This window comes from Rhea pennata, chromosome 15 (genome assembly GCF_028389875.1).
Source record: "Rhea pennata isolate bPtePen1 chromosome 15, bPtePen1.pri, whole genome shotgun sequence".
NCBI classification, from domain to species: domain Eukaryota; kingdom Metazoa; phylum Chordata; class Aves; order Rheiformes; family Rheidae; genus Rhea; species Rhea pennata.
Window position 1 is genome coordinate 11,737,786 of NC_084677.1, and position 25,254 is coordinate 11,763,039.

The following is a 25,254-nucleotide window of genomic DNA, read 5'->3' on the forward strand; positions in this document are numbered from 1 at the left end:
ACAAACTTTAAGGATCTTTTTTTATCTTTCTTTGCTCTGCCTAGTTTCTTTCTCGTTCTTCCATGTTTTGCTAACTGTCTTGCCCGTCTTTGCACACCCTCAGCATACCTGTGCACTGAACATACAAATACGCCTCAAGAGTACTGTGACAAAGAGAGTGAAATTCCATCTCGTGGCTGCTGCTAATAATAGTTTTGTGTTTGTGAGGCACTTGCCCCATATGCAACCCATGCATGCGGTGGCTACACAGGGATGAGGATGAGCCTCAGCACTTCTAACTACTGAGGCATGAGTAGGAGATGTTAAAATGGGTCAGCAGTTAAGGTGTGAGCCCACTGATCCTGGAAATCCTGGATGATCTGAGAAACCTCCTGAGTGATATGTGAATTACTGCATCTTGAACATATAGGGTAAAGTAATAACTATAGGAGACTCTTGCACTGCCTGACAGCTCACCTGCTACAGAGGGCCTTCAGCCTTAAAGAGTTAGCTCTTATCCAATGATGATCTACTGTAAATGATATTGCTGAGTTTATTTTTTTAATCAGTATCTGATAAACTGAACACAAAAGTGTAAGTATTACTAAAGGATTCATTGTACATCCTTTGTTGGAGTTTCTTGGTGTTGCATACAATTAAACTATTTTAGATGATAACAATAACTGTGATAAATCACAGAGAAAAATTTCTCCTAATTCTAGATAAAATTCCAGCAATAATCATGCAGTGTTTTATTTTAATTTGACTTGTGTAAGTCAAAGTAAGTCAAAGGCATAACACAGTATATCACCTGCTGTTTTTTTGAGCTTTAGCCATTTATAAGTTCTCTTCAGAAAAAAGGATATTTGAGAAGATGTGGTGATGCCAATGCAGAGATGCCAGTGAGTCTCAATAAGTAGTTTAGAATTCTTTACTTGTTTGGACATGTGGCCATAATGAAGAGATTTTTACAAAAATGAATTAATGGATGACTATGTTTGTTTTACTCTAGTTGGTTTTTCTTGAATTTGTTGAAGCTCTTCTGGATTGTGCTCTGGTGTATGTTACCAATGATGTGATTAAGCAGCAAGGAGATCTTGATAGTCAGAAAGGAGGTAGCTTTAGAACTGGAAAGCTCTCCGAGGGAACCGCAACTATGACTCAGTACCCAGAGTATTTTCTGTCCCAGGTAGAGTTCTTGTAGACTTTATAAACACCTCTATTACATGTCCACTTTCAGAGCAAAGCCAGAGAGACGTAGAAATTGAGTTCCTCTTTTCACGTAAGCTGATATTTTTTTCTCCTCCCTTCCTGGTAGAACTAGAGTGTAGGTGAGAGTATAAAAGCCAGCTGGAATATGCTTTCACACAGGAAACATACTCCTAGAAACATACTCCAAAACTTTTAAACTCGCTGACTTTACAGTTTCATACCCAATAAGGTTGTATTCTTTCAAACATGGGTGGAATCGGATGGTGAAGTAAATGTATCTGAATATGAGTGTCATAAGACTCTTGATAGTCCAAGAACAAAAATGTCCTATTTTATCTGTGATTCCAGGGTAAGATAATAAGGATAAGATTACTATTTTATCTTGGAATCACAGAAATCAAACAGAATTTATAAATTTTTGTTATTTAGAAAATACACTGGTATTTACAAAATAGAATTGTGTTTGACCTGAGTTATTAAGGGAGTTGCTATCACTTACCAAAAAAGAATGATATCATCAGGCTGCAGAAAATGCTTGGGAAGAAAGTAGAAAACTTTTCAAAGCTTTATTCTCAGATAAACTATTGAGTGCTGCTCTCCTTTTCACTGGTTATAATTCCTGGAGTATATTCCTATATTCAGGAAGAGAAATCTATTATTGTTTCCTCAGGCATAGAGGACTTAGTGTCAAGCAGAGGAACACATAAGAATAGAGGGACATGTCTAGGAACAGGAGCTTTTATTTCTTTATACTTTGTCTGAAATAGGATATCCTGCTTTGCTGGCTGATGTCAGAGAGAAAGTGCACAATTTTTGAAACTGAAACACTATTGTAAATTAAATATTTTGAAATAGCTATAATTGCAGAATGTACTTTCTTGGCAGCTTCTTGTCTGTCAGTGTAGTGGCTGTTACTATTCTAGAATGTTTTGTGGATAGAAACTTGCGTGGCTTAAATGGACAGTGTGATTTCAGTTTTTAATTTGAAGTGTGATTTCATTTTTTAATTTGAACATAAGCCCAGGCATTTAATAACTGAATTCAAAACTTCTTGCCAGTCACTGAGACCCTGTGAAGACAGAGGGCTGTCTTTTCAAGAATTTCATATGGGTGAGTATTGGAGTTCATTCTGTAGCATTTATAATCAGTGGTGCTAGAGGAGACTCACTCTTGCTACAACTTTAAAGATAATTAAAAAGATAGATGATCACTGGAACAGTTGTACATGTACAGAGGGAAGCAGCATTCAGTCTTGCAGTTATGGCAAGGCTTAACTCTTTACATTCATGTGCTGTGAGGATTTCAGAATTGTTCCTCCCTGTTGAGATCATCTATTTGAATATGAGTGTTTTTTATTAATTTTTTAGGTCTAGAACTTAATTATTTGAACACTCACAGGTTATTCTTGTTATTAGCTCTTCTTGCCTCAGATGTTGATTCGATGTGTTTGTCTTGTATAAGCTGACTCTCCATCACTCTGCTTTCATCTTCTAGACAGCATCTTTGGATTCTGTGTTTCTGCTCTGGGCAAGTGGGCAGAGGAGGAAACCTGAGCAGATGAGAGGAAGGGTCATGATGGGTTATTAGGAGCAATGGCCGTGTGCTGGCTTAGCTGGAGCTGAGCAAATGCTGTTGACTGCAAGGTGTAGTGTGGGGAGACTATTCAAAGGAATTCTTAGGTTTTACAGGGAAATTCCCCTCTGCAGTTTGCTTGCTATGACTTGCAACACTAAAATTCATGCTCTTCACTATGTCACTCCTCCAGGCAGCTGAAGGGCTTTATTCCTGTACTGACATGTTGCCCAGCTGCCTCAGTCTGTTTCCCGCATTTTTCTACTTCTGTTACTGGCAAACTTAATGTTCCTTCTAGTCCATTGCTAGATATCAAGAAAATGGGCAGGTAGTGGTACTGTTAATATATAAAATAGCAACAAATTGCATTCACTGTCAGCTGGCTGCACTTACGAGCTCCTCTTCTCTCACATCTCTCAAAAAGTTACCTGTAATATTCAGAACCAATCCATGAAATCACACTTGTACAGATAATCACATCATTAATGTTTATAAGGAATAAAAATGCTAGAATCTTGCAGTAATAATTAGTGTTCACATGAATACTATTGTATTAACTAGTGAGTGTATTTAAAAGTTGGTTGTACGTAGTGAAGATGTTAGTTTGAAGGAGGAGAGTCAGAAGATGGTACATAGCACAAATTCATCAAACCTGGTCCAGCAGCAGAAGCAACTCAGCCGTGTTACGCAATTCTACCCTGAAGCTAACAAGCCTTGTTGAGTTACTGGAAGGGGTGATAGAACATATGAACTGAGAACGAGTCTGGATTTTAATATGCATAATTAGTATTTTTATTTATTTTCTCATAACTACAGTGATAGGTATACATTTAAACAATTTCAGGCTGAATGTTTTTGGTCTGCATGGAGCTTTTTGAAGAAGTTTTTGGAGCAAAAATACGCAGATGATACTTAATGAAATATGGATGCATATTATTTCCAAGTTTACATCACTGTCTGATCATACTAATATAACTAATAAACACAGATGTATTTGCTATGTCTTTTGCAATAACACCTTCGGAAAATTTCCCCGTTTTCTTATATGACAGTTAAATGTCCCTCCCATATCATCCTAGTTACAATTGCACAGATGCTTTGTGTACCATTCCAGAGTGTATATCATGAGGCAGAATATTTGTGCTCATAAATTGCATCAGTAAGCTCATTTCTAGTGACAGGCTGTAACACCTTCTTAAAAATAACTCAAAGGCTTTTTCAAAATAAATTCTTCCTGCTCTGTTGCACTCATTTGGGGATAGAAACAGGAAGTTGAACTGAGCAGTGTTTCTTCATTATAAACAATTTCAGCCACAGGTCTACCTAATACATCATGATGATTTGTATTTTTTTATACTGAGGACCAACACTGATGTTTAATGTGCAGAACTGCAGATAAAGCCATTGTAATTTTCTTTTTTTGCAGTATCAGATACTTCACTCTTGCCCCATGCAGCACATGCAGATGTCAAAGATACTCAGTCATTGTTCAGCAGGGATTCAGAAAAAGGACGGCGTTTCTGCCCAGGAAAAGAATTGACAGGTAAAGCAGTACTATAAATAAAATAATAATAATAATAATAAAAAGATTTGTAGCTCTTGATTTGTAACTCTTGAACTGAAATTTTAATCATGCATGCAGATCTCAGGTTGTCACAAGAGGGCAGTAAGTGAACATTAATTCTAGAGGAGGTTTTTTTAAGGAAATGAAACTTAAAAACCAATTAAATGAGAAGTTTTAGTACTTTTTCTTTTGAAGTTTCTACAGTTTTAAAATGCCACTTTCTATTTGTAGAGCATCTATAAACTTTAATTGTTATTTACTCTATGGAAAGATGAATCTACAAGCCTGTTTTTCCTCTTTCCCTTCCTCCCCCCCCATATCTCTGGCTAAATAAAAGATACTACTACTATCCCTTGCTTCTTTTACTTAGGATAAGAATTGTTATTAATGATGTATTCAGGAGTGATCTGTCTCTGTTAGCTGGGACAGAATGTTTTACCTTACGACAGGTCTGCATTCACGCAGAAGAGAAATCAGGAGGAGTGTTTTCATATGCAGAGTTTAGGTGAGAATAGTGAAAATGTTACTTTGTATACAATCACTTCCCTTCTGGGTGATTGGCCAATCTCATCTCTTAATGCTCTGTGCTTGTTAACATTTCTACACATAAAGAATCCCAGTCCAAGAACATAAGTAGACAATGTGTTCTTTGTGCAATCATCACCTCTCTCACAGGAATCTGATGACTGAGAAGTTACAGATCAGAAAACATCTTTGTCTCTTAAAGAACCAACAGATGGGCCCCAGCAGATTAGCTACAGGAAATGTTTCATGCAGTCATTTTTTGGAAATCACATATGCTTGCATGCAGTTAGGTTGTTTTGTGTAGTTATGTTCTTCCCTCACTTCCCCCATGTACAGGAGTTATAGATGCTGAACTGGCATCAGATTACTATGAAATTAAGATATTTATGATAAGATTAAAGGGGAAGGTTTATGTTCTGGTGCCATACCCAGAGACCAGTAGCTCTGAAGAACCACAAAAAGGCCTTTCCCTGTTATGCACATTATTTAAAAGTTTCTCACATTTGGCATATTCTGTACCATGCAAAAGCAAGTAAGTGTGCATCACCCACAAATGTGGAGAGACTGAGAACATCATAACCAGTACAGCCAGACTTTTCCATTCCAGAGCATCATATCTAAAGTATTGTAGCCCAAGAAGAGTTTGAAATAGAGATATCTTGTTAAATAAAAACTGTGTAATTTACATGTTACAGGAAAACTAGACAAAAATGAACAAAATCAGGAACTCCGTCTACAGCTGTGTCAGGTGCAAGTCTTTTTTATGAGTAAGTTCTTTCCTGCCTACCAGCATGAACAAGTGCTGAAGGAAAAAATAAAAGAAAATCAAACTCGGGATGCTGAAATAGCTGAGCTGAGGAAACTGAAGGATGAGGAGCTGGCAAAGTGAGTATTTTATCTTAGGGATGGCTTTTCTAATTATACACGAATTTGTGTAATCTGCCTTAATGAAAGTAGTATAGCATACCGTAGCTGACACATATCATCCAGAGATAATAAGCAGTATCCAGAAGGTAATTAATGTGTGACTGCTTATAAAACAAGAAGAAAATAATTTATCTGCATTTGTCATAAGGGATAATGAACACAGGAAGCCTTCAGGCTACAGGGTGATCTTGAGTCCTGCTCTGTATGAAGCAAGTTCAGCTGAAGTTATTTTTGCATAGTCCAGGTCAGACTTAAAGTGGTAACTAGAAGGACTCTGATTCTCTAAAATATTTCATCCTAGTCATACTACAAATACAAGCGTATACTAGCTTAGCCAGCGTAAATCTTTGTATGTACTGAAGTATGGGAGACTTAGTAAATTTAAGCTTTGTTTGCTTAGACTTGTTGCTCGAAGAGGAGCAGAAGAGGCAAAAAGACAAGAAGGTACAGCAGAAAAAGCATCATCTGAGCTCAAGAGCGCAGCAGTTCAGGAGTCAGAGTCTGTTGCACAGTTAGTAACTCCTCCAAAGGAAGAGGCACCCATTGTACCACAGCCAGGTGGTACCAAGGTGGCTGCAGGGACAAAGAAAAAGAAAAAGTAAATCTTCTAATAAGGACTACTGAAGCTTCAAGTACGTAAGTGCTTTTTGAAGGAAAAAACACTTCCAGTAACATCTGAAATGCAAGTGCTATAAAAGCTATTTGCATAAAATTTTCCAGTTTCTGGCTGAAAGAACTTCATGGCCAGTGATCTGCTCTTACACCAATGGCCTTGAATAATGAGCAACACATGAGTATTACCCCTTACATAAATAAACAAGGCTATTCCAGAAGTGAGTATTGACTCTATTTGCTAAAAATGCCATCAGTGTCACAGTGATACAGCTATGAGATGGGATATCACTTCTGTATTTCCCTTGTAAATAGTTTCTGCTTAAAATATGGTCTATATAATTGAAATACTGCATAAACATTCTTTGTGGTCTAGTAATTTCAGCTGGTGATTAATTTTATGCAAGTATTTGACAACAAAAAACCAAAATAAGTTGAAGCAAGAGCTAAGAATAGATGAAGCTAGAACATATGAGATCTAGTGTTAAACATAGGTCAAAAGTCTCTTGTAATTAATAATCTAGTTTCACATGGTAAAAAATTACTAAGAAGTCACAGAGAAACAAAAAATGCACTTAAAAGTTTAACAATTATTAATTTTATTTTCCAGTAAAATATTCACATAACAATATCAGAATGGAATGGTACAGATGAATTCAGACTGGTTTTAATTAGCTTGCACATAAACATTTTTAAAATCTAAAAATTTTACGATCAGTTTACAGATTTTAGTAGAAATTTGATTCTTACAAAGCAAGTATTGCTTTACTATTGTCATTATTCCAGTCAATAATATGACTAATAACTTTTCATGTTGAACAAGAGTCTTATGTTGACATCTTTGATAAATCAGCCCTTTGCAGATCAATCCAAGAAGAAAATATTATTAAACTGTGTTGCACAAAGTTTCTTCACTTCTTCTGTTAAAAGAACAAAAACAAAAATGTTATTTTACAAGAGCCCATGTAAGAAAAACTCTTGGGATCATCACAGAGAATATAGTTCAATTCAAAAAGAAGAAAAAAAAAACTCTATAGAGTTTAGGGTAGAAATAGACCTATCCATTTTATAGTTTTCAGTAAGAGAATTTAAGTCTGAAGTTTCAGACTGTCTGAAATGTGAGTTGTATTTTAAGTGGCTGAAGCATAACTGGTGACTTCAGTTTGCTGCTGCGCCATTTATCTTGTTAAACCTTTACACTGCGACAGCAGAAGAGCTAGCTTCCACGCAAGAGGGTACAATTTTACTGCTTCAGGAGAGGGAAATATTGGAGGGATTACTGTAGCCTGTAAAAATCGGTCACCAGAAGTTTTGTGTTGTGCTACTTAGCTGGCAATATTTCAGGGTTAGAAGTACTTCTAAGTCTATCGGACACAGAAATACTCATTTAGTATTTCTATACAGCAATTTTGATCCTGAAAGACAATTAGCAGTCATTAAAAAAGGCACTTCACCAGACCCTATTTCCAAAATTTAGTTTAGTAGGCTTTCTTAATATTAATAAACTTTTCCCATCTTCCAAGTAAGAGCATTGGCTTCTGTTAAAACACTAACCCCTTGCCATTACTGCAAGTAACGTAATACCTAAATTGTAATTTTTCTTTAAAATCAGTCTATTTAAAAGCTTTTACATCTTAAAATGTTCATTTGCACTTTTAGTCAGAATCAATTAGTCTTAAAAACAACATTAGTAATTCCACAATAATGGAATGAGGATCACTAGCAGGAAAAAGACATTATGTACAAATAACCCACCCATGGATCACTGACTTAAAAAGAAAAACAAAAAAAAACCCACCTAAGTCAGATGTAAATATACTCACCTCTCACCTGTAATACACTTCATTAATTACTCCTAAACAAAACTCATAGAGCACTCCTCTATTATTTCAAGGAGGAAGAATAGCTGATTAATAATTAAGAATCTCCGCTAAATATTTATGTTGTTCTTTCATAGCAGCTAGAAGATGGACTAAAACCTTATGCGAACTTAGATGGTCTGTTATAGATCAATCCGTCTCTAAATTTCTCATGAGATGGATCTTATTACTTCTCCAGGGACGTATATTTTAGTAGTAACTGTATTTAAAGGATAATAAAGGACAATCCTTACCATTAACTTCAATCAAATTTGCATTTTTTTGATTCAAAATGACATACAGTTCTCGCTGGTCAGACTTTTTCCCAACTACCCAGTAATCATTCATTGCCTTCACAATAATTTCCTCATCTTCGTCAGCTCTGAAAAGAGTTTCAGAAGCATGTGTTAAGAACAGTATCTCAAGAAGATGGCAGCAAGTTGGTCTTTAACAAATGTAAGTTCTCCTAATGGTTATGAATAATCCAAAAGTAAACCGATGGCCTAACGTCAAGAACAGCAGGATGAAGACTTCATAATCTAGCTGAAAGCATCATATCACCAGATGAGTAAGTTTTTAATTTGTCCATCAGCCAAACACTCCAGTGCTCTGAAGAAAACCTCCTTAACTCTATGGAGAATAGGTACTATTTCACAGTGTTATCTTTTGCTACACAATGACCAAGTAACGGAAACTGCAGAGGGTATGAAGATACTAAACTCTCACCTATCTATTTGTTAAACTTAGAACTAAATCATGCTGAACAACTTGGTCTCTTACATAAGGCTGTCACTAACTCAGTATTTTTATAACTTTTTTTTTTTTTTTTTTTTTTTGAGAAGTTCAAATTTTATCATTATAAAGAGCAAGACAAAGCACTGGTCACTAGTTACAGGTATGGCACTACAATCATGCAGCATTTTCTTGTTTTTCTGTTCTTTAAGAACTTCCGTAGCAACAGAGGGTCTCCTTCATCTTGAAATAGATAGCAGGATACCATTTACAGGCCTCCAGTTACTACAGAACTGCTGATTGAGAAGGTAATGGCAAGGTTACTGTTTCAAGTATTGTCCAATCTCAGAAAGCAGCCAGGTATTTCAGAGGAGAGTATTATAATCCCATCATAGGCAGAAGCAGGTTTTCCTGTCTGCTACTTTACTTATTCTGAGGTAAGACAATGACTTAAGTGCAACAGCCCTAGGCTTCAGGTCCCTTCTAAGTTTATTATGCTTAACTCTGAAAGTTCAAATAGATAAAATATTTCCATGGCTATCAAGGTCCTAGCCCAGTATTTCTTTTTAAAAAAGGACATGAAAAGGTTTTGGTTACATAGAACAGACTCCTCTTGTAAGCAAGAAAAAAAGACTAAATATGGGCTGCATATACAATTTGTCTTATAGGTTGCAAACAGCTTTCGGCAAACAAAAAAGACATGAAAGACTTTGGTCATTTGAAAAAAAAGTTATTGACAGATGGAGTTACAGACTATTAAATAGTTAAGCATTACCTGGAGAAGTCACTGTTGATGTCACCGAGAATCTTCATGAGGTCAGGGTGGACAGATGCAAGTGATACACTGGGTGTCTTCCTCATGTGAATTGTACTCTTCTCTGCCAAGTTCATGTGATTGAAATAGATAAACTTAAACTGAGGCTCTTTCTCAGCCCTAGAAAGATTCAAAGAAAAAAAAGTGACTTGCAAACCTCAGACATCCTAAAGTTACCTTCACATGGAAGAGACCAAGTGCCCTAAGACTTGTGTCATGATCAGACTTTATTTTAATAATAAAAAAAGCAAGCCTCCAAACAAACCATTTTTCCCCTTTCTGTTGCTTACCCTCCTAGTAAATAAAAAAGAAGAGGGGAATCTAAGGGTCTTGTCTCACATCTCAGCAGTAGTTTGTTCCTATCTTTCTAATTAGACATTTTGTCTCTGCCGCCATTTTGTTTTCTTGCTGCCTTCCCCTATCAGTCGGTCCAATTCTGCTTTGAATAGGTGGTGAGTCTTTAATGTGATCAGTGAGGAATCTTCCAGTCACATCTTTTTTACATTCTAGACAAAGAATTCTTCCTTGACCTAGCTGATAAGATTTTCCCCCATCATTTTTGTGGGCCAAATATAAGAATTTTTCCAAACCTCTGCCTTGTTCCTCCTCTACTTTCTCTTTTGTTAAGGTAATATAAAATCTTTCACTTACAGCTGTAATGTTGGTTGAAGCCACAGATAATGCAGATTGGCAAGAACTGGCTATAGCATTTGGTACTTCAGGCTATGTATTATTTAGAACGAGGGAGATACTGCGATGACACCACTCACCTTAGCAAACAACTAGATACCCTTGCTCTCTGTCACCCAAATGCATTAGTGTCAAGAAACTGTATCATGTTTTCAGGACACCATAGCATTAAACTTTAAAAGAGTTAAAGCAGCTAAAGCCAGTCTTACCAAGTCCTGGGTGACATAAAAAGCAAGTTTAATGATTTAGTAGATTGACACAATTTCAAGTGCATCCTACTCTAACCCAACAATTTTGCCGATTTGGGGTGCTACAGCTGAAATCAGTACAAGCTAACGTCAGTATCTTTAGCTTAATTCCTCTTTTGTTGTCATATGCAACTCCTGTTCCCCCAACTAACATCCATAAAATAAGTTTTTTTTTTAAAAAATGGAGATTCTACTATAGTTCTAAGTAAAGTAAATTTTCCAAAACATTAACGTCCTTTTTCACTTGACATTATATTTATCAGGACTAAAGTAACAACTAAAAAAATTCAAGTTTTTTTCCTCGCCCATCATACATAACAGTGCTTCAGGAAGCAGTAATTTTGGACAAAAGTACTTGACTGTAAAGCTTGTATTGTAGCTATCACCTAATCTACTCGGGAAAGTCCCCATATCAAATTACTTGATGAAATTTGTTACAGTGTGTAGAACTCCACTTTCTTTGTAACATAGATACACACACAGAAATGAACTTCAGCATCCCAGTAAAACCTGGGATATGTGTCAGGTTGGACATAAGCCAGGCATATGACATGAATGTTATTTAGTGCGGATGTGGACAGTTGGGAGAAGAATAGGGGACAGGAGTTGAACCTGTAGGAAGAAAGAAGAAAAGCCAGATCCCACTGACCCCACCTCCTAGAATACGTAGGGAACTATGAAATAAAGTAAGACCAGGCAGATGAGAAAACTGGGGACCATCTCCATCTCCATCCCAGGATTCAGAGCTAGGAAGCAATAAGAGAAAGGAAATGACAAGAATCTGGGTCCATGGGAATAACTCAACATTAACAAGCAAAGACTAGAGTTTTAGTCCTATTGAAGCTACAGTCTTTGCCCAACAAAGTTACCTTGAAGTAACTTGCATACACTAGACCACACTGGACCTTTTTGGGTCTTTCCCCAGGAGAAGCTAGGTTAAATCAAAGCCTGCTCATCTGATTGTAGGCTACATCTTAACTCGTTTCAAAAGAACTACCACCACGAGCAGCCCATACATCCTGATACACAAGTACAGCATACTACAAAAAAAAAAAAAAAAAAGCTTCTGAAAGGTCAAGCTAGATTTTCATTTTCTTGTCTCAGTCAAGGACTTACCCGGGAAGGCTTATGCCCAGGTTGTCTGACAGACATGTAGTGTGAATTTGTAACAGAGCTAAGAGCTCTCCATGCTGTGAGTACTTGAGTCTAATGCAATATTTAGAGTTATCAAGCTCTACTTTAAGTGAAAAGTAAAGTTTTCAGTTATTTTTCACATTACAGAAGACAGCAGTCTTGGAAAACAGAAGTCAAGGGAAATCAGCAAAAGAATGGAGATAAGCACAAAGCTGATGTTTTTAAGACTCAAACGTACTAGTTGCCCCAAGGCTATTTGGGAACATTATGAGATTCTGTTTTTCTTTCAGAAAAGCTGAAAGCATAAGATTTTGTAATATACTGTCCTTCAACATAGGGCACTCCCCTGCCCCCAGAAGACTACCATTTCAGCTACTGCATTTTTGCCAGCATGAAACTATTTGTGCAAGTGCAATAATCTGCATAAGTGATGATTTCCAAGGATCGGCTAGTTTCAGCTCACATATGAAAGCAACAAAACCCAGAAGTTCCACCTGCTGTATCTGAGTACACAACAACATTCATTTATAAATTAACAAAATCTACATTGTTACTTCAGGGAGACCTGAATATGCAACAACAGGCACTTTATAAATGCTTAAGGTAGAGAAAGGTAGATTAACATCCTTTAAGGTGCACAGTTAACTCAATACTTTCAATGTTTGGGCTCATGTTACCATTATTTAAGCAGATTGTTAAAACTAATTTTTAGCCTCTTGATAAAGGACTGCAATAGGAAAATAAGTGCAGTACAAACCCTGATATTCTCTTGTTGATGTTGTATTGTTCACATATGTCTGATGCTAACACGGTGAGCTGAGGCCCAACGATGCTGTCCAGTTTACGGCAGAACTCCAGTGTAGGTGGAATTGAAGCTACATTGCAGTTAAAGAAGAGAAGAGATGAGATGAGATTCTTCTCTAGAAGTTAATTTTTTTTGTAGCTGCTTTCTTTAACCATCAGTGAGAGTCCTGGGACAAATTTTTCCCTCAATTATAGCCACACAGTTTGCAAATCATCCCGAAGGTTGTCGGGAAGGTAGTCATTTTAGCATGTTTATAACACTGAAGCAGAATAAAAAGGCTTATAAAAGCATTTATGAAGAACAGGCTTAAATAAGAGATAAACCTGAGTATTTTCAAGAGTAAAATATGTTGTAATTAACAGCATTTTGTATTAGCTCCCCCAAAAAGTGATACTAACAGGTACTTACCATCAATCATAAAGCAGACAGCTGCACTCATGGCCTGCAACAGAAAAATTAAAGCAAAAAACCATTTATAACACGTTACCTCAACTACCTAAATACATAACGATACTTCCATGAAGTCACACACAGACAAACCAGTTAAGTTCAAAATCTTGTTTAGAGTAATTCAATAGAAAAATCTCTTTGCAATCCTGCACAATACAGGAAAGTTAAGATTATAAGCCTAGTTAAAGATTTTAATTTGTAGGAGAAAGATTAAATTTGCTAAAAATGCAGAACATGCATATGCACAAAATTTGCATTTCATTTTAAAAAACTGATTCTTAGTTTCATTGATTAGTGCAATACAAAGCCAGGTGTGAAACCACTTAAAGAAACTGAAGGCTGGTACTTTATAAAACAACTGCTTGCTTTGAAGAGGGTCCAGGAGCAGGGAGAAGAGGATTTGGGTTTTAAAAGCTGCTTGCTAGAAACTCCAGTTTTCCTTCTCTTTGCTCTCATTTGGTCCTATTGATGCATCTTTTTATGCAACTCATAAGTAATTCACAGCACGGTCGTCTTCATGGTACAGACATTCCTAATACTAAGGAATAATCAGAGAAAAATGTAATACCTTATAAACAATTAAATGAAGCTCTTCGTAAGTGTCATCAGTGTTAACAAATATTTTGGGGAATCGGCACTTTGCTTCTGGATCATTAAGATTTAAAGGCCCAGTAAGAAACCTAGAAAACAATTCAATAGGTTGGATGCAATTAATTCTTATACTTCAGTTTTTCCTATTTAACAGATGTTCTTGAAACTAGCAGTTACTTGCATGCATGAATAAAGGCAATGGATTTTCAGCTATTCAGACAGGCAGACAGCCCTTCTCTTCCTCTTTGTGTATTATCTCTCTCAGTACTCATACATTTTTCAAAGTATTATTTATGTAATAGTATTAGATACGCTCCAAACAGTTACAGGAACAGTTACAGGAACAGGATCAGAAAGCCCACGCGAAAATAATACTAAGAAAATAAACTGCGCAGATCAGTACGGGAACAGCAACAAAACCCCTTCAACATTTGAGATGTGAATTTCTTTGAAAACCCTTTTCATGCTACTGGAAAAGCATTCTTCTTTTACTTCCCAACTGTATCTTCAAATCAGCTTTTATCTGTATCTTCAAATTGGTAGTGTGCTAAAAGCACATGCACTTTGGGAGTAAGAAGTAGAGAAGCCTATACCAGTATCCCCATCCCAACAGAATACAATAGGTCAGGCAAGGGGAATTAGAATGACTAGAGAAAGACATCGAGAACCATCACTTACTCAAAATAATGTTGCCCAACTGCTAAGTGCAGAATCCTCCCCCTCTCATACACTGAAGACAGACTGCGGGGGGGGGGGGGGGGGGGGCGGCATCACTAAATATATTGTTTTGCCCCTCTGTCTGAAGTGTCTGACTAAAAGGAAGAGACTTAAACAGTGCTGAAATTTTTCATGCAGTACATTAAGAATAGCAGTGAAGAAAAATAAAACATGCAGTAACTTTAATGAAGCTTCTTCTCTCTTTCCCAGGGAACAAGTTCCGCACTGCATTGTGCAACCTTGCGGAAGGACTGTGTGTGGAACATGGACCCAGAGTAAATTCACTCCTCTCAAACATTTTCCCATTAAGGGAAGCAGTAATAGAAATAGATGATGGCAGTTACTAAGAGCTACCTTCCGTAGTGTTGCAGATTTCCTGGCATTTCAGCACGTATTGGAGAATCTCTTCCTGCTAACTGAAACAAAAAAGAACAAGCACAGAAAGAAAACTGCTTAGAGGTATTTTTCTATTATTTTTTGTGGACTGTCTATAAATTATATCCAAGCAAGCCAATTGCAGAAAATACCATTCATCAAAGTATATACACTGTTTGTGTAACATAAACAAGGAAGGCTAAAGTGTACAAGATACAGAAGGAACTGGGCATTGTGATTTTGTGTTTACTAATTTAGTAACTTAGCCTGTGGAGCTTTTTTCTGGATAAATAACTCCCTTTGGTCTTATGGCTCTCCTTGTGTATTTTGCGTTTAGCTGAAGTAATTCATTTGCAGTAGTGAGTACTGTCAGGACTGTGAAATACAGAAGTATCTTCACTACACAAGTGTGAAACTGATGCATTTGAGTTCTTCAAAGTGACATGTGGGCAAGACAGCTGCATTCATTGTGTCTGCTATGCTCAAATCCTGTAGTAGTAACACAAAGAACAATGTCTGAGCACTCACCAAGATCGTGTTTAAGAGCAGAAGCACATGTGTTTCAAGTTACGAGGCCATGCAACACTGCTTACAAGGCTACCTTCAATTACTTACTGAATGCATCATCTAACCAGCTAGCTACTTAGGCTCACAAAAAGCTCACTGAAATTATTAAGTATGTGTTTATATGATCTTTTTAGTCATCAGTTATCCCACAGTACTCTCTCCTGTTCTTAATTGTGTTTACAGTGAGAATCAGCTCAAACTGACAGCACTGCAAATGTAAAATACATTACCACAGTCATCTGTTGGAATGATTCTTTTTTGTTCTTAGCACTGAAGCTTATATTCTGAGGCATAAAAATTCAAGTCAAACATAAGATTCCTTCTTCAACTGTGAACATCATGTAACAGCTAATTAAATAGCTACGTGTATAGACTTTTGGAGCTCAGGGAACAACAGGCTTTCCCAGCTTCACCTTCACATGCCAGGCTTGGATGGCTGCAACACACACACTAAGTAGAATGGCGCTTCTCTGAAAGGCTCACTAAAAAATACCTGTAAATGCTTACTTGATTCTATTACAGGAGAGAAGAGAAGTTCCTGTCAATAATGTTTCATGATTTTTGAAATTCATTTCAAGCAGTGTGAAACCTCTCTTCATCAAACACTGAGCTGCTGGACAGAGGCTCTGAAGTCAATTACTAGGTATTTGTGCAGTGTAAAGAATTCCTAAGATGTGTATCAAAAATAGTATATTTGATGCTTGCTTCACTAACCAGAAAAACAACAGACAATTTAGTAAGTCACATGTTTAAAGTCTTACACGGCTTCAAACAGTAACATCATACCCATCTTCAGTAGGCTCAAATGCATATCTTTAATTATTTAAAATTTAAATAATACTTTCATAAAAATGCTGTTTTCTCACAATGACAGAAGTGTATGAGAAGGCAGCTAGACACAGCTTATTTCAGTCCTATTTTCCACTAGTAATAAAGGATTCAGTTCTCTACACAACTCAGCCTTGAACAGTTTGTAGATTTTTTTTTTTTTTTTTGAAGGTGAAAGTTAAGTCAATATATAACATTCACTGAATTTTTTTCCACAAGGTCTCCATTGTTACTCTATGTAACAATGTTACAATCAGTAAAGTCCCCATCACCATCCCATACTCAAATTACTAGAAAAAGTCACCCTCTAAATGATAACTAAACTTGGTAATACTTGTAGCTAAGTGCTCCAAAAGCAGCAAATTTCGCACTCCAGAACTGAAGTTTAAAGGAAGAGGAAAAAAGAGATACTGTTTTTTGATATTTTAGAGCTAAGTGTTACAAGACTGAAAAAAACAAAACAAAAAGCCCATCATACCTCAGGCTCCATGTGTCTTGGAAACAGAGATGTTGTGAGATACTTGTACAGAATTCTCATGTCATCTTGTTCCAGTCCGCTCCTAGAACATCAGGGAGCATTAGAAACGCACATGATGTTTGTGCTACAGTTCTCACATCACCTGTTTCCCCCTAGCCACAATCCAGGCAATAAAGCACACCACACCAAACTATTGTGGCAATCCTTCAGTGTCTCAGTACATCTGGTCCCAGAATATTCATTTTTAATAGAAAGCTAGTTCCTTTGCTAAATTCAAGACATATCTTAAGTAGCTGTAAAATACAAAAGTCATATTTCCTGCTATTAATCTATATTTGATGTCACAGTTACAGAGTGCAAGCACAGAGTAAAAAGATTTTTTTAAACAAATTTTCCACAAAATAAACAAGGTTTCTCATCTGAGACATGCTGCAATTCTTTTATGATTCCTAAAAGCCTTTGAATAAGATAATGTTGTCCAGCTACAAGTCAAATAGTATGCCATAAGCAGTTGTGCCATGTCAGTATATACCCTAAAAGTCTAAAAGAGCTGAAGAGTTGCTACTGATTTTGCAAACTTAAATATTCTTCTTTGTCAAAAACGCAAAGTCTGTCAATGTTTTCCACAGAGGGAGCTAGGAGATATTAAAGAATAACTTTTAGTAAATCCAATGCTTATTGCTTTTAGTTGTCCCTGCAAAACCAAATATAGATTTATAAATGAATTCTTTTGACTGGTTTCCTATGGAAGCCAGGGTTATACAATATGCCTCCCTGTCTGTCAGCCTGCTGTTCCTTCTTCAATAACTTTTGGATCCACTTGCCGTGTTTCTACCTAATTTAAGAGTAGCACTGATAGCTCAGAATTTTCACAAACTTTATAGAAAACTGCCATCTTCAGTAGTTCATTAAGAGCAAGACTCACATCTATGTTCAATAAATATCTGGCAGAACTGGAAGCTAGAATTATTGCAGGCAGACACTAATTGATTTAAGAGAAGCATAAAATACAGAACTATAAGAATAGGCTTTGCTAATTTCAAGGCTCAAGCCACAACCTTTCCTAGTTTAAAAACAAACAAAAATTTTATTTTTTAAAAAAGCAGTTAATTAGAATAGTCAACCTGATTACCTACATCCATACTGAATCATGTTACATAAATTCTGGTAATGTACATGTTCTGGCCAAGAAGCTTCACTGCTTCATTTTGATATAAAAAGAGAAAGTTGGATTTCAAGTATTTTGCCACTGATAACTTGCACTGTAACAGACTAAAAAACTATGCATGTGGTCATTTAAGAGAGCAGTATGTTTTTAAACTGCCTAATAGAGGGCTTAGAACACATGATTTCAAATGAATCAGCATCTTTGGTTGAGGGTGAGGAAAAGGAGGAGTATAGAAGGAAAGGCAGAAAATAATGAAATAAGGATTTCCCCCCACACACACTAATTGTAAGTGTCATCTCAGTTCTAGATACATATCTTCTCTCAAAAATAGAAACAATATTTAAACAAACAGTGATCAGGGTGCTAATCTTAGCTTCCCCTTTTCATGCAACCCTTTCACTGTTTCAAAAACTTTGCTGTTACCGCATGTATTTATAGGATGAGGAATTAAAGACATGGAAAACAAGTTATTGAAGCACCTACCAGATAAGCTGATCATTGTAGAGAAATGCAGCATACTTGACTATTTTCAGGCTTTCTTCCATCCTGTTAATAAATGACTGAATTTTCAAGTAAGTCATTTTATCCAATGGAAAGAAGCTGATTCCACAAAACACATCCAGCAGGTCACAAGACTGTAAATGCAGTGTCTGCAAGTACTAAGAGAATAAAGAGAGTTGTTTTTTTGGAATTGAGAAAACTTCCAATGTGTAGATTTAAAGGACAGATTTGACTCGAATCCCCTGTAATCCAAACTAACAATCCAAGTATCCCTTCTAGTTCTGCATGTATGAAGTGCTCCTTCACTAGGATGTTTGTCTGTGATTCCAGATGGCAACTTACTATTAGTTATTCATAATGATAACAGCTTTTAAGGCTAGCTCAAGATCTTTTGAGAATATAAGTACAGCCTTTTTTAGTAATATTTAATTTCATAAGTAACTCCATAAAAGTATTAGCAGATAGATACATCCATTAGCTTTCAATCTGCAGAAGAAAGATTCCTTCTTAATATTTTGCTTTTTCATAAACTTTAAGCTCTACCATGAGATTTTAGATGCACTAACAAATGGTGTGCTCTGTGAAAGATGAATTATCACATGGCTCCCTCTAGAGACAGCTGTACAGTCATTTCAGATTACCAAAAAACAAGTAGTAAAGCATGTATCCCATTTTTGAACCTCGGTGCTTAGCCCTGTGCACAGTATTATCATACTAGACTAGCAGAAAAACGCTGACAAAAAATTGTTTCATACACAAGGCAGCATAAATAAAGCAAATTATTTCTTAAATTAACTCATTACAAAGTTCTTTATATACCAAGCGAAAACTTGCACTCAACCAAGCAAGTACATTCATTCCTTCAGCACCAATCAAATCTATCTATACAGCTTTGTAGAATAATTTTATTAGCTTAAAATAGCTAGAGCCTATGCAATTCTAACTGAATAGGAACATCCTTAATCACACTTACATATTTGCAATACTTAGAGAGACAATATGACAAGCAGTTGTCACAAAGAGTTTATAACTTAAGGCTCATTTCCTGCAAGAGGCTCAATGCAGTCCAAGCCCAGCATCGGCACGCAGCAAATTCACTCAATAAGGTTATAACTGAACAGCTTGCACAGCCAAACTTTCTAAGCACTTCTAATTCCCCCGTGAAGAAGAAAAACAAATTTTGCTTGGATTTCTTCCTGCTATACAAACCTATAGCGATTACTGGTTTATCTTCAGTAGGAACTTCAAAGAAAAGCAATGTTTTAAAGATCAAAATCTATTACTTCCCTTTTTGTCATGTTCTATTTTTGAATTTGGTGTAGACAGAAGTATACATCAGCTAACCAAACAAGCACTTCTTGTACTAACAGGGTTTATTCTAGGGCTATGGTGGCTTTAACAAAAACCACAGGAGAAGGCTGTCCTGAAAATCAGACTAAACGTACTTTTCTTTATACTGAAACAACATTAAGTCAGTGTGATTTTTTAAAAGCTGTTAGAGAACAAAATTTTAAACATCAATATATGCTTTCTACACTCTATCACTGATCAGAGATATCAACATACAGATCTCTGACACTAGAGAATTAACTGCTTGTACCAAGGAGAAAGAGGAAGGCAGACAGGCACTTGCTAGCCATCTCCCAAAGCTAGCTTGAAGGAACTTTTCATGCAGAACTCAGAAGTTCTGCATGTGACTACTCAGTTAATTTATGCAAAAGATGCATGAATAGTATTCAGTTGACTTATTGCTTAGAAATAGGTTTTGCTTTCCATCTTTTTACTTAAGAAAAAAATAAGTTGCTTTGCAAGATTGAAGTTGAACCATTGAAGACAAGTTATTATAGAGTTATATTTTCTGAAACTTCTCACGCATAACTACTAATTCCACACATAAAAAGACCTATAAATCAGTTATCCATCGCTTCACAGTATTCTGGAACTTCAATATCTGTGCACACAGGCCATGGAATCTTCATTCTTGGATATATTCAACATTCAACTGCCAAAGCCCTATGCAGCCTAGTTTGGATTGTCCTGTATCATCATTTTTGAGCAGGAGGTTGGACTACATGACCTCTCAAGGTCCTTCAAACTTGAATGATTCTATGATTCTGTAAGTTACTCAAATATGTCTGTACCGAGTATTATCACACTGATCAATTAAACGTTAAAGAGGAATTTTCAAAGAATGAGCATGTTTCCATCAGAAAAAATATCCAATGGCTAAGCTGTTCCATCAAGCTAATGACTACATTTTTAGTCCAATGCCATTTAAAGAATCTGCCATGATAACAGGTGGCATTCATTTGAGAAATGAATGATCAGAATTTTTGCCTTGCTGCTACATCTTTTCCATTGTGTATGTTTTAGAATCACACTGCAAACACTCAGAGAAGAGTTTGCATTTTATTTCCAAAGCAGCAGCACACACTATGTACCTAAAAAGTGAGATCTTACCCGATGAAAGAATTTCTCTAGTCTCTCCTTTAGAACTTTTACACCTCCATCTTCCATGGCTTTCAGGAACGTGCCATTAAAAAGCTAATGGTTAAAAGAGAAAAGTTAGTCAGCTGGATAATTAATTACATTAATTTCTTGTAACTCAACTACGAATACAACTAGATTACACTATAGTTTATTTCCCAGTAACTCAACTCTGCATAGATCTAAATTTACCTTGCCTTTATTGAGAAAGCCTCTCTCAGACTTACATAGTCAAAATACACATGGCAGTAGCAGCAGAATTAGACAGAAAAAGCAGCAAAAAACTTCTTTATCATTAGAGAAGTTAAATCTGCATTGCTAAAACCATCTTACGCTCTTGCTTTATAAAAGGGAGATTGATGGCTTTTGTCCAATATTGTTTCTCCAATAGATAATGCATAACAACATCAGAATCATATGCTTATTATTCTAAAAGCACATGAAAGAAGAAATCTGGACTTCAGAGAAATTAGAAGGGTCTTATTGTTACAGTGAGCTAATGAACCAGCACTGGCAACTGCAAAAGCATTATCTCTTCCATCACCACTATTAGCTGCAGGACGAGAACAGACAATAGTAATGAGACAAGCATCTCTAAGCAATGATGAGCCTGCACATCCAAATGCTACCGTGAAGCTCTCTCTTCTCCCCAGAAAAGGAGCCTCTATGATTATTTATTAACTCTACCTTGTACATGCTGTAGCACTGCTGCAAGACTGAACTATAAACCTTGTCCTGTAGGAAAGAGAGCAGCACATTTATATAAGCAGAGGCAGATTTCAAGTGTTTTGACTGAGTTACATATAATACATGTTTTCAAAAAGTTCTCACACAAGACTGAGAGAAATCAATCTCTAAAAAGATAAATATTTTCAGTCAGCATCTAAGACTTTCTTCATGCTTATGAAGTATTATTTCAACAAAAGCCCCCCCCACACACACACACCTCTTCCTACATTTAACACCAAAAACTTTATCAACTCATGCACAAAATATCAGTTACAAACAGTGCAGTTCCCTAAGTGTTGTGGTCAGAAAGAAGTTGATATTCGTTGAATGGCTTCCTCTTCAGCCTGTTCTAAGGCTAAAGGAGGGACACTGGAGCAAGTTGTTATTTGGCTGGGATCTTAAATCAGATAGAAAAAAGGCAGTTTTATTGTTTGTTTGGGAAAACAGAGAAACATAATGATACTGTACTTTGGACAAGAAATCTCCTGACAGTTATAAACTGTTTCACTTCCCAGATTATTATTAAAGATTACTAGTGTTCTTAAGAAACTAAGAATATATACTGTACTTAAACATAACAAAATCAGGTTAAAATCTTACAAGAACCTTATTAAACAAAGAGATCTGAAGTTCTATTGCCCTGTTCCAAGTAAAAAGCCTTGCAGCAGTGTATTTCAGTACTGTTTATTAGGTCATCTTGAACTGCTATCTGGATAATTCTCTATCTTACTCTCTTCTTTAAGCTTTATTGCAAAATACTTTGCCCCAGGCCTTTTCTAATTTGAAGCCATTTATATTTATTTTAAGTCAGTTTGGCAGCAGCTGAGGAAGAATCAAATTGAAGGTTATTTCTGATGATACTCTTTAAAATACAATATAACCAATAAAAAGAAAAAGAAAGGGGAGAGGTGAGACTGGAAAGAAGGGATTAGTATTACCAGTAATTCTTCTTCCTGATATTCATAGACTGGCTTTCCATCTTTATGTTTTTCTATTATGGGATTCCGTACAACCTAGAAAGTGGAACAAGCTGGTATTAGACAATGCAGAATGCATTGAGAACATTCTGAAATCATGTTTTAGAAATATGCATATCACGTGCATAAATACCATGACCATCCAGAAGTTTTCTTCAGGTTCATGGAAAAACTGTCTATTCTTCTGAGTATGTAGGGATTTTGCAGGTTTTGTTGGACTAAAGGTCCTAGAAAGAAAACAGTAAATAAACACACACACAAAGAAAATAGATATGATTGGGAAATTCTAGAAGACAGTGTTAGTGCTAATTTAATGAGCCATGCAATCATCCTTTATACCTTGTAAATTGTACTATAGCCTCACACAGTCCCACATTTCTAATTTTTTCATTCTTTTCTACTTCATTTGGGTGATAGAAGAGAATCTTCTTTTCTTCCTAGAATTTGAAATAAGAATCAAGACAAAAGTTTCTGTTAGCTCATTTCCCCAGTTTGCTGAGGTCCCTCTGAATAGCAGGCCTGATTTCCAGCATATCAACAGCTTCCCCCAACTGGGGATCACCCGTGAACTTGCCAAGGTTTCATTCTGTCCCATAATATATAATAAATATACATAATAAATACACTTACTTCAGTACTGCTATGCAAAAACTCTGTTGGAAACAGATTATCACACGAACCATGCAACATACTATTATCTAAAAATATAGACTAGAGCTTCTTGAGTTTTTATGAACCGTTACAAGCTACTGTTGAAAAGAGCCGCAGTTATTGCTCCGCTTTACTCTGAACCCGCGGCCAAGCCCGAAGCACAAGGCACTTGTTTCTGCGGCCCCGCGGTGCGGCCGGCCGCGGGCAGAGGAGGCCCCAGCCCGCTCCCCGGCAGCCGGGGGCAGCGCTAACGCCACAGGCCCACGCTGCGGCCCGGGCCCCCTGCGGCAAGCGGAGCGGGGCCCGCGTCCCTGCCCCGGCCCGCGTCCCTGCCCCCCCCCGCGTCGTCCCCCCGCGTCGTCCCCCGGGGCGCGGGGCGCCGGTACCTCCCCCTCTTTGGGCCCCAGCTTGGGGTTGTAAATGAAGAAACTGAGCAGGATCGGAGCGAGCTGTTTCTCCTGGCCGGCTCCTCCCGCTGCCGCTGCCGCCGCCATCCTGGGCCTGAAGCGAGCGCGCTTGGGGCCGGCAGGCGCCGCACACCATGGGGAGCAGCCCAGGCCCTGCACCGCCACCGCCGCCGGCCCCCGCACCGCTTCCGCCTTCCCCTCGCGGCCCGGAAGAGCCGGCGGTGGCCGGGAAGCGCTGCGCGGCGCCCTGCAGCGCCCCCGCGGGCGCGGAGGCGAACGGCAGAGGCCGCGCAGAGGCCCCGGGCCGCCGGGGGCGCCTTTGTGAGCCGGGGCGGGGGGTCGCAGGAGGCTTCTGGGGGTCTCTGCTCCCCCCTCCGCAAGAACCGGTGTCCCACGAGCCCTGGCGGCAGCCCCGCTGAAGGGGGCAAGTTGCCGGTTGACTGGAGGGTGCTGCCACACTCAGTCAGCCTTTGACTTTAAAAAAAAACCCTTTTCTGAAGAGCAGACAGTGCTGTTCATTCCCATGTGACCCATTCCAAGCTGCATGGGAGTTGAGAAAGTAGAAACGCTTTATTTCTATGGGTAAAATCCAAGATTTGAAAGATGAGACCTACAAGTTTGAAAATCTTGAAGGAAACGTCATCCCGCATCACTTAGTGCAGGTAATCCTTTCTGCATAAATAAATTAATTAAATGTATTCTGATTATTCTTTCTTTCTTCTTTGTCTGGCACGCTTATATTAGTTGTATTTAACTAGTAACATACTTAAAAAGCTCTTTTGTTACTTTTTAATTCCAATTTTCATCAAAATTCAGTGTGAACTAAATTATAAGCAAAAACAAGTAAGAGATGTATCACTTCCCATTCTTATGAGAATATGAAGCTTAGGAATTTGAATAAAGTTATGCAATTGCTTAAATAAGCAGCTAGAAAAGGTTTAAAGATGTGATCAACATTTATTTTTACCCAGTTATTTAGAAAAAGGTACAGGGGCTTCCTTAAAGCTGTGCCAGATGAAGTCTGATAGAAGGGGATATTTTGTTGAGTATTTTATTATTGATGTTTAGAATTATTTCAGTGCACTGCCATTGCACTGCTCGGTTATACTTGTTGCTGCTGATGCTAGCAGTGTAATTCTGGATAGCGCTGATCACAGCCTCAGCAGCTGATGGCTACCTAACAACCAGCTCAGTGCTGTGGAATAAAGCCTCTGTGGAACAATGACACTGCAAAACTGCCATAATTTAATATTTAACCAGTCTGTACCCCAAAAGTGGCATAAGCAAAAGAGAGATGAGTACTATTTCCCTGAACTGGTAGGGTTGTCGTGCAGGTCTGCCACGATACCGCAGCTGTAAATCCCTGTTTAACCACCAGGCCTGAGCCAGCGGCTGCGCCAGCCTGGGAAAGGGCTTGGCCTTCCCCGATCCCACGCATCCCTGTTCCTCATTGGTGCCATCAGCAACTGCCGGCTCAGGAGACAGCGTGAAGGGAGCAAAGGTGCTGCCTACTGCAAGGGCAGAGAGGCGCAGTGTGGCGGGGCTGATGGCTGCGAGGGCAGAGAGGCGCAATATGGCCGGGGCTGCCTCCTGTGAGGGCAGAGAGGCGCAGTGTGGCGGGGCTGCCTCCTGTGAGGGCAGAGAGGCACAATATG

General features: G+C 37.8%; 2 protein-coding genes across 6 annotated transcripts in view; one reads left to right on the forward strand and one right to left on the reverse strand.

Annotated features, from left to right (window-relative positions):
• LOC134147518 (radial spoke head 10 homolog B-like) overlaps positions 1 to 15,111 on the forward strand; it is a 25,655-nt gene extending 10,544 nt beyond the window's left edge. The window contains exons 13-18 of one of the 4 annotated variants that reach the window (XM_062588698.1): positions 992 to 1,168; positions 2,250 to 2,301; positions 4,190 to 4,306; positions 5,548 to 5,737; positions 6,180 to 6,411; positions 14,642 to 14,723. In XM_062588698.1, coding sequence (XP_062444682.1) covers positions 992 to 1,168; positions 2,250 to 2,301; positions 4,190 to 4,306; positions 5,548 to 5,737; positions 6,180 to 6,381 — 738 coding nt within the window. In that variant the 3' untranslated portion in view covers positions 6,382 to 6,411; positions 14,642 to 14,723. Of the gene's footprint in view, positions 1 to 991; positions 1,169 to 2,249; positions 2,302 to 4,189; positions 4,307 to 5,547; positions 5,738 to 6,179; positions 6,721 to 14,641 lie in introns of those variants that run through there. The other 3 variants (XM_062588699.1, XM_062588701.1, XM_062588700.1) reach the window with 3 other exon arrangements.
• Positions 7,006 to 23,794, reverse strand: CCZ1 (CCZ1 homolog, vacuolar protein trafficking and biogenesis associated). Of its 2 annotated transcripts, XM_062588703.1 has the most exons (15): positions 23,579 to 23,794; positions 22,881 to 22,978; positions 22,675 to 22,768; positions 22,503 to 22,577; positions 21,523 to 21,570; positions 20,809 to 20,892; positions 18,331 to 18,506; positions 16,680 to 16,761; positions 14,786 to 14,847; positions 13,692 to 13,803; positions 13,082 to 13,115; positions 12,626 to 12,743; positions 9,758 to 9,916; positions 8,505 to 8,632; positions 7,006 to 7,311 (listed from the first exon to the last, which is right to left on the reverse strand). In XM_062588703.1, the coding sequence occupies exons 1-15, from the start codon at positions 23,684 to 23,686 to the stop codon at positions 7,256 to 7,258; spliced, it is 1,434 nt and encodes a 477-aa protein (XP_062444687.1). In that variant the 5' UTR covers positions 23,687 to 23,794; the 3' UTR covers positions 7,006 to 7,255. The 2 variants fall into 2 exon arrangements, with proteins under 2 accessions (XP_062444687.1, XP_062444688.1); XM_062588704.1 differs by lacking the exon at positions 22,881 to 22,978.
• Between the last annotated feature and the right edge of the window lie 1,460 nt (positions 23,795 to 25,254).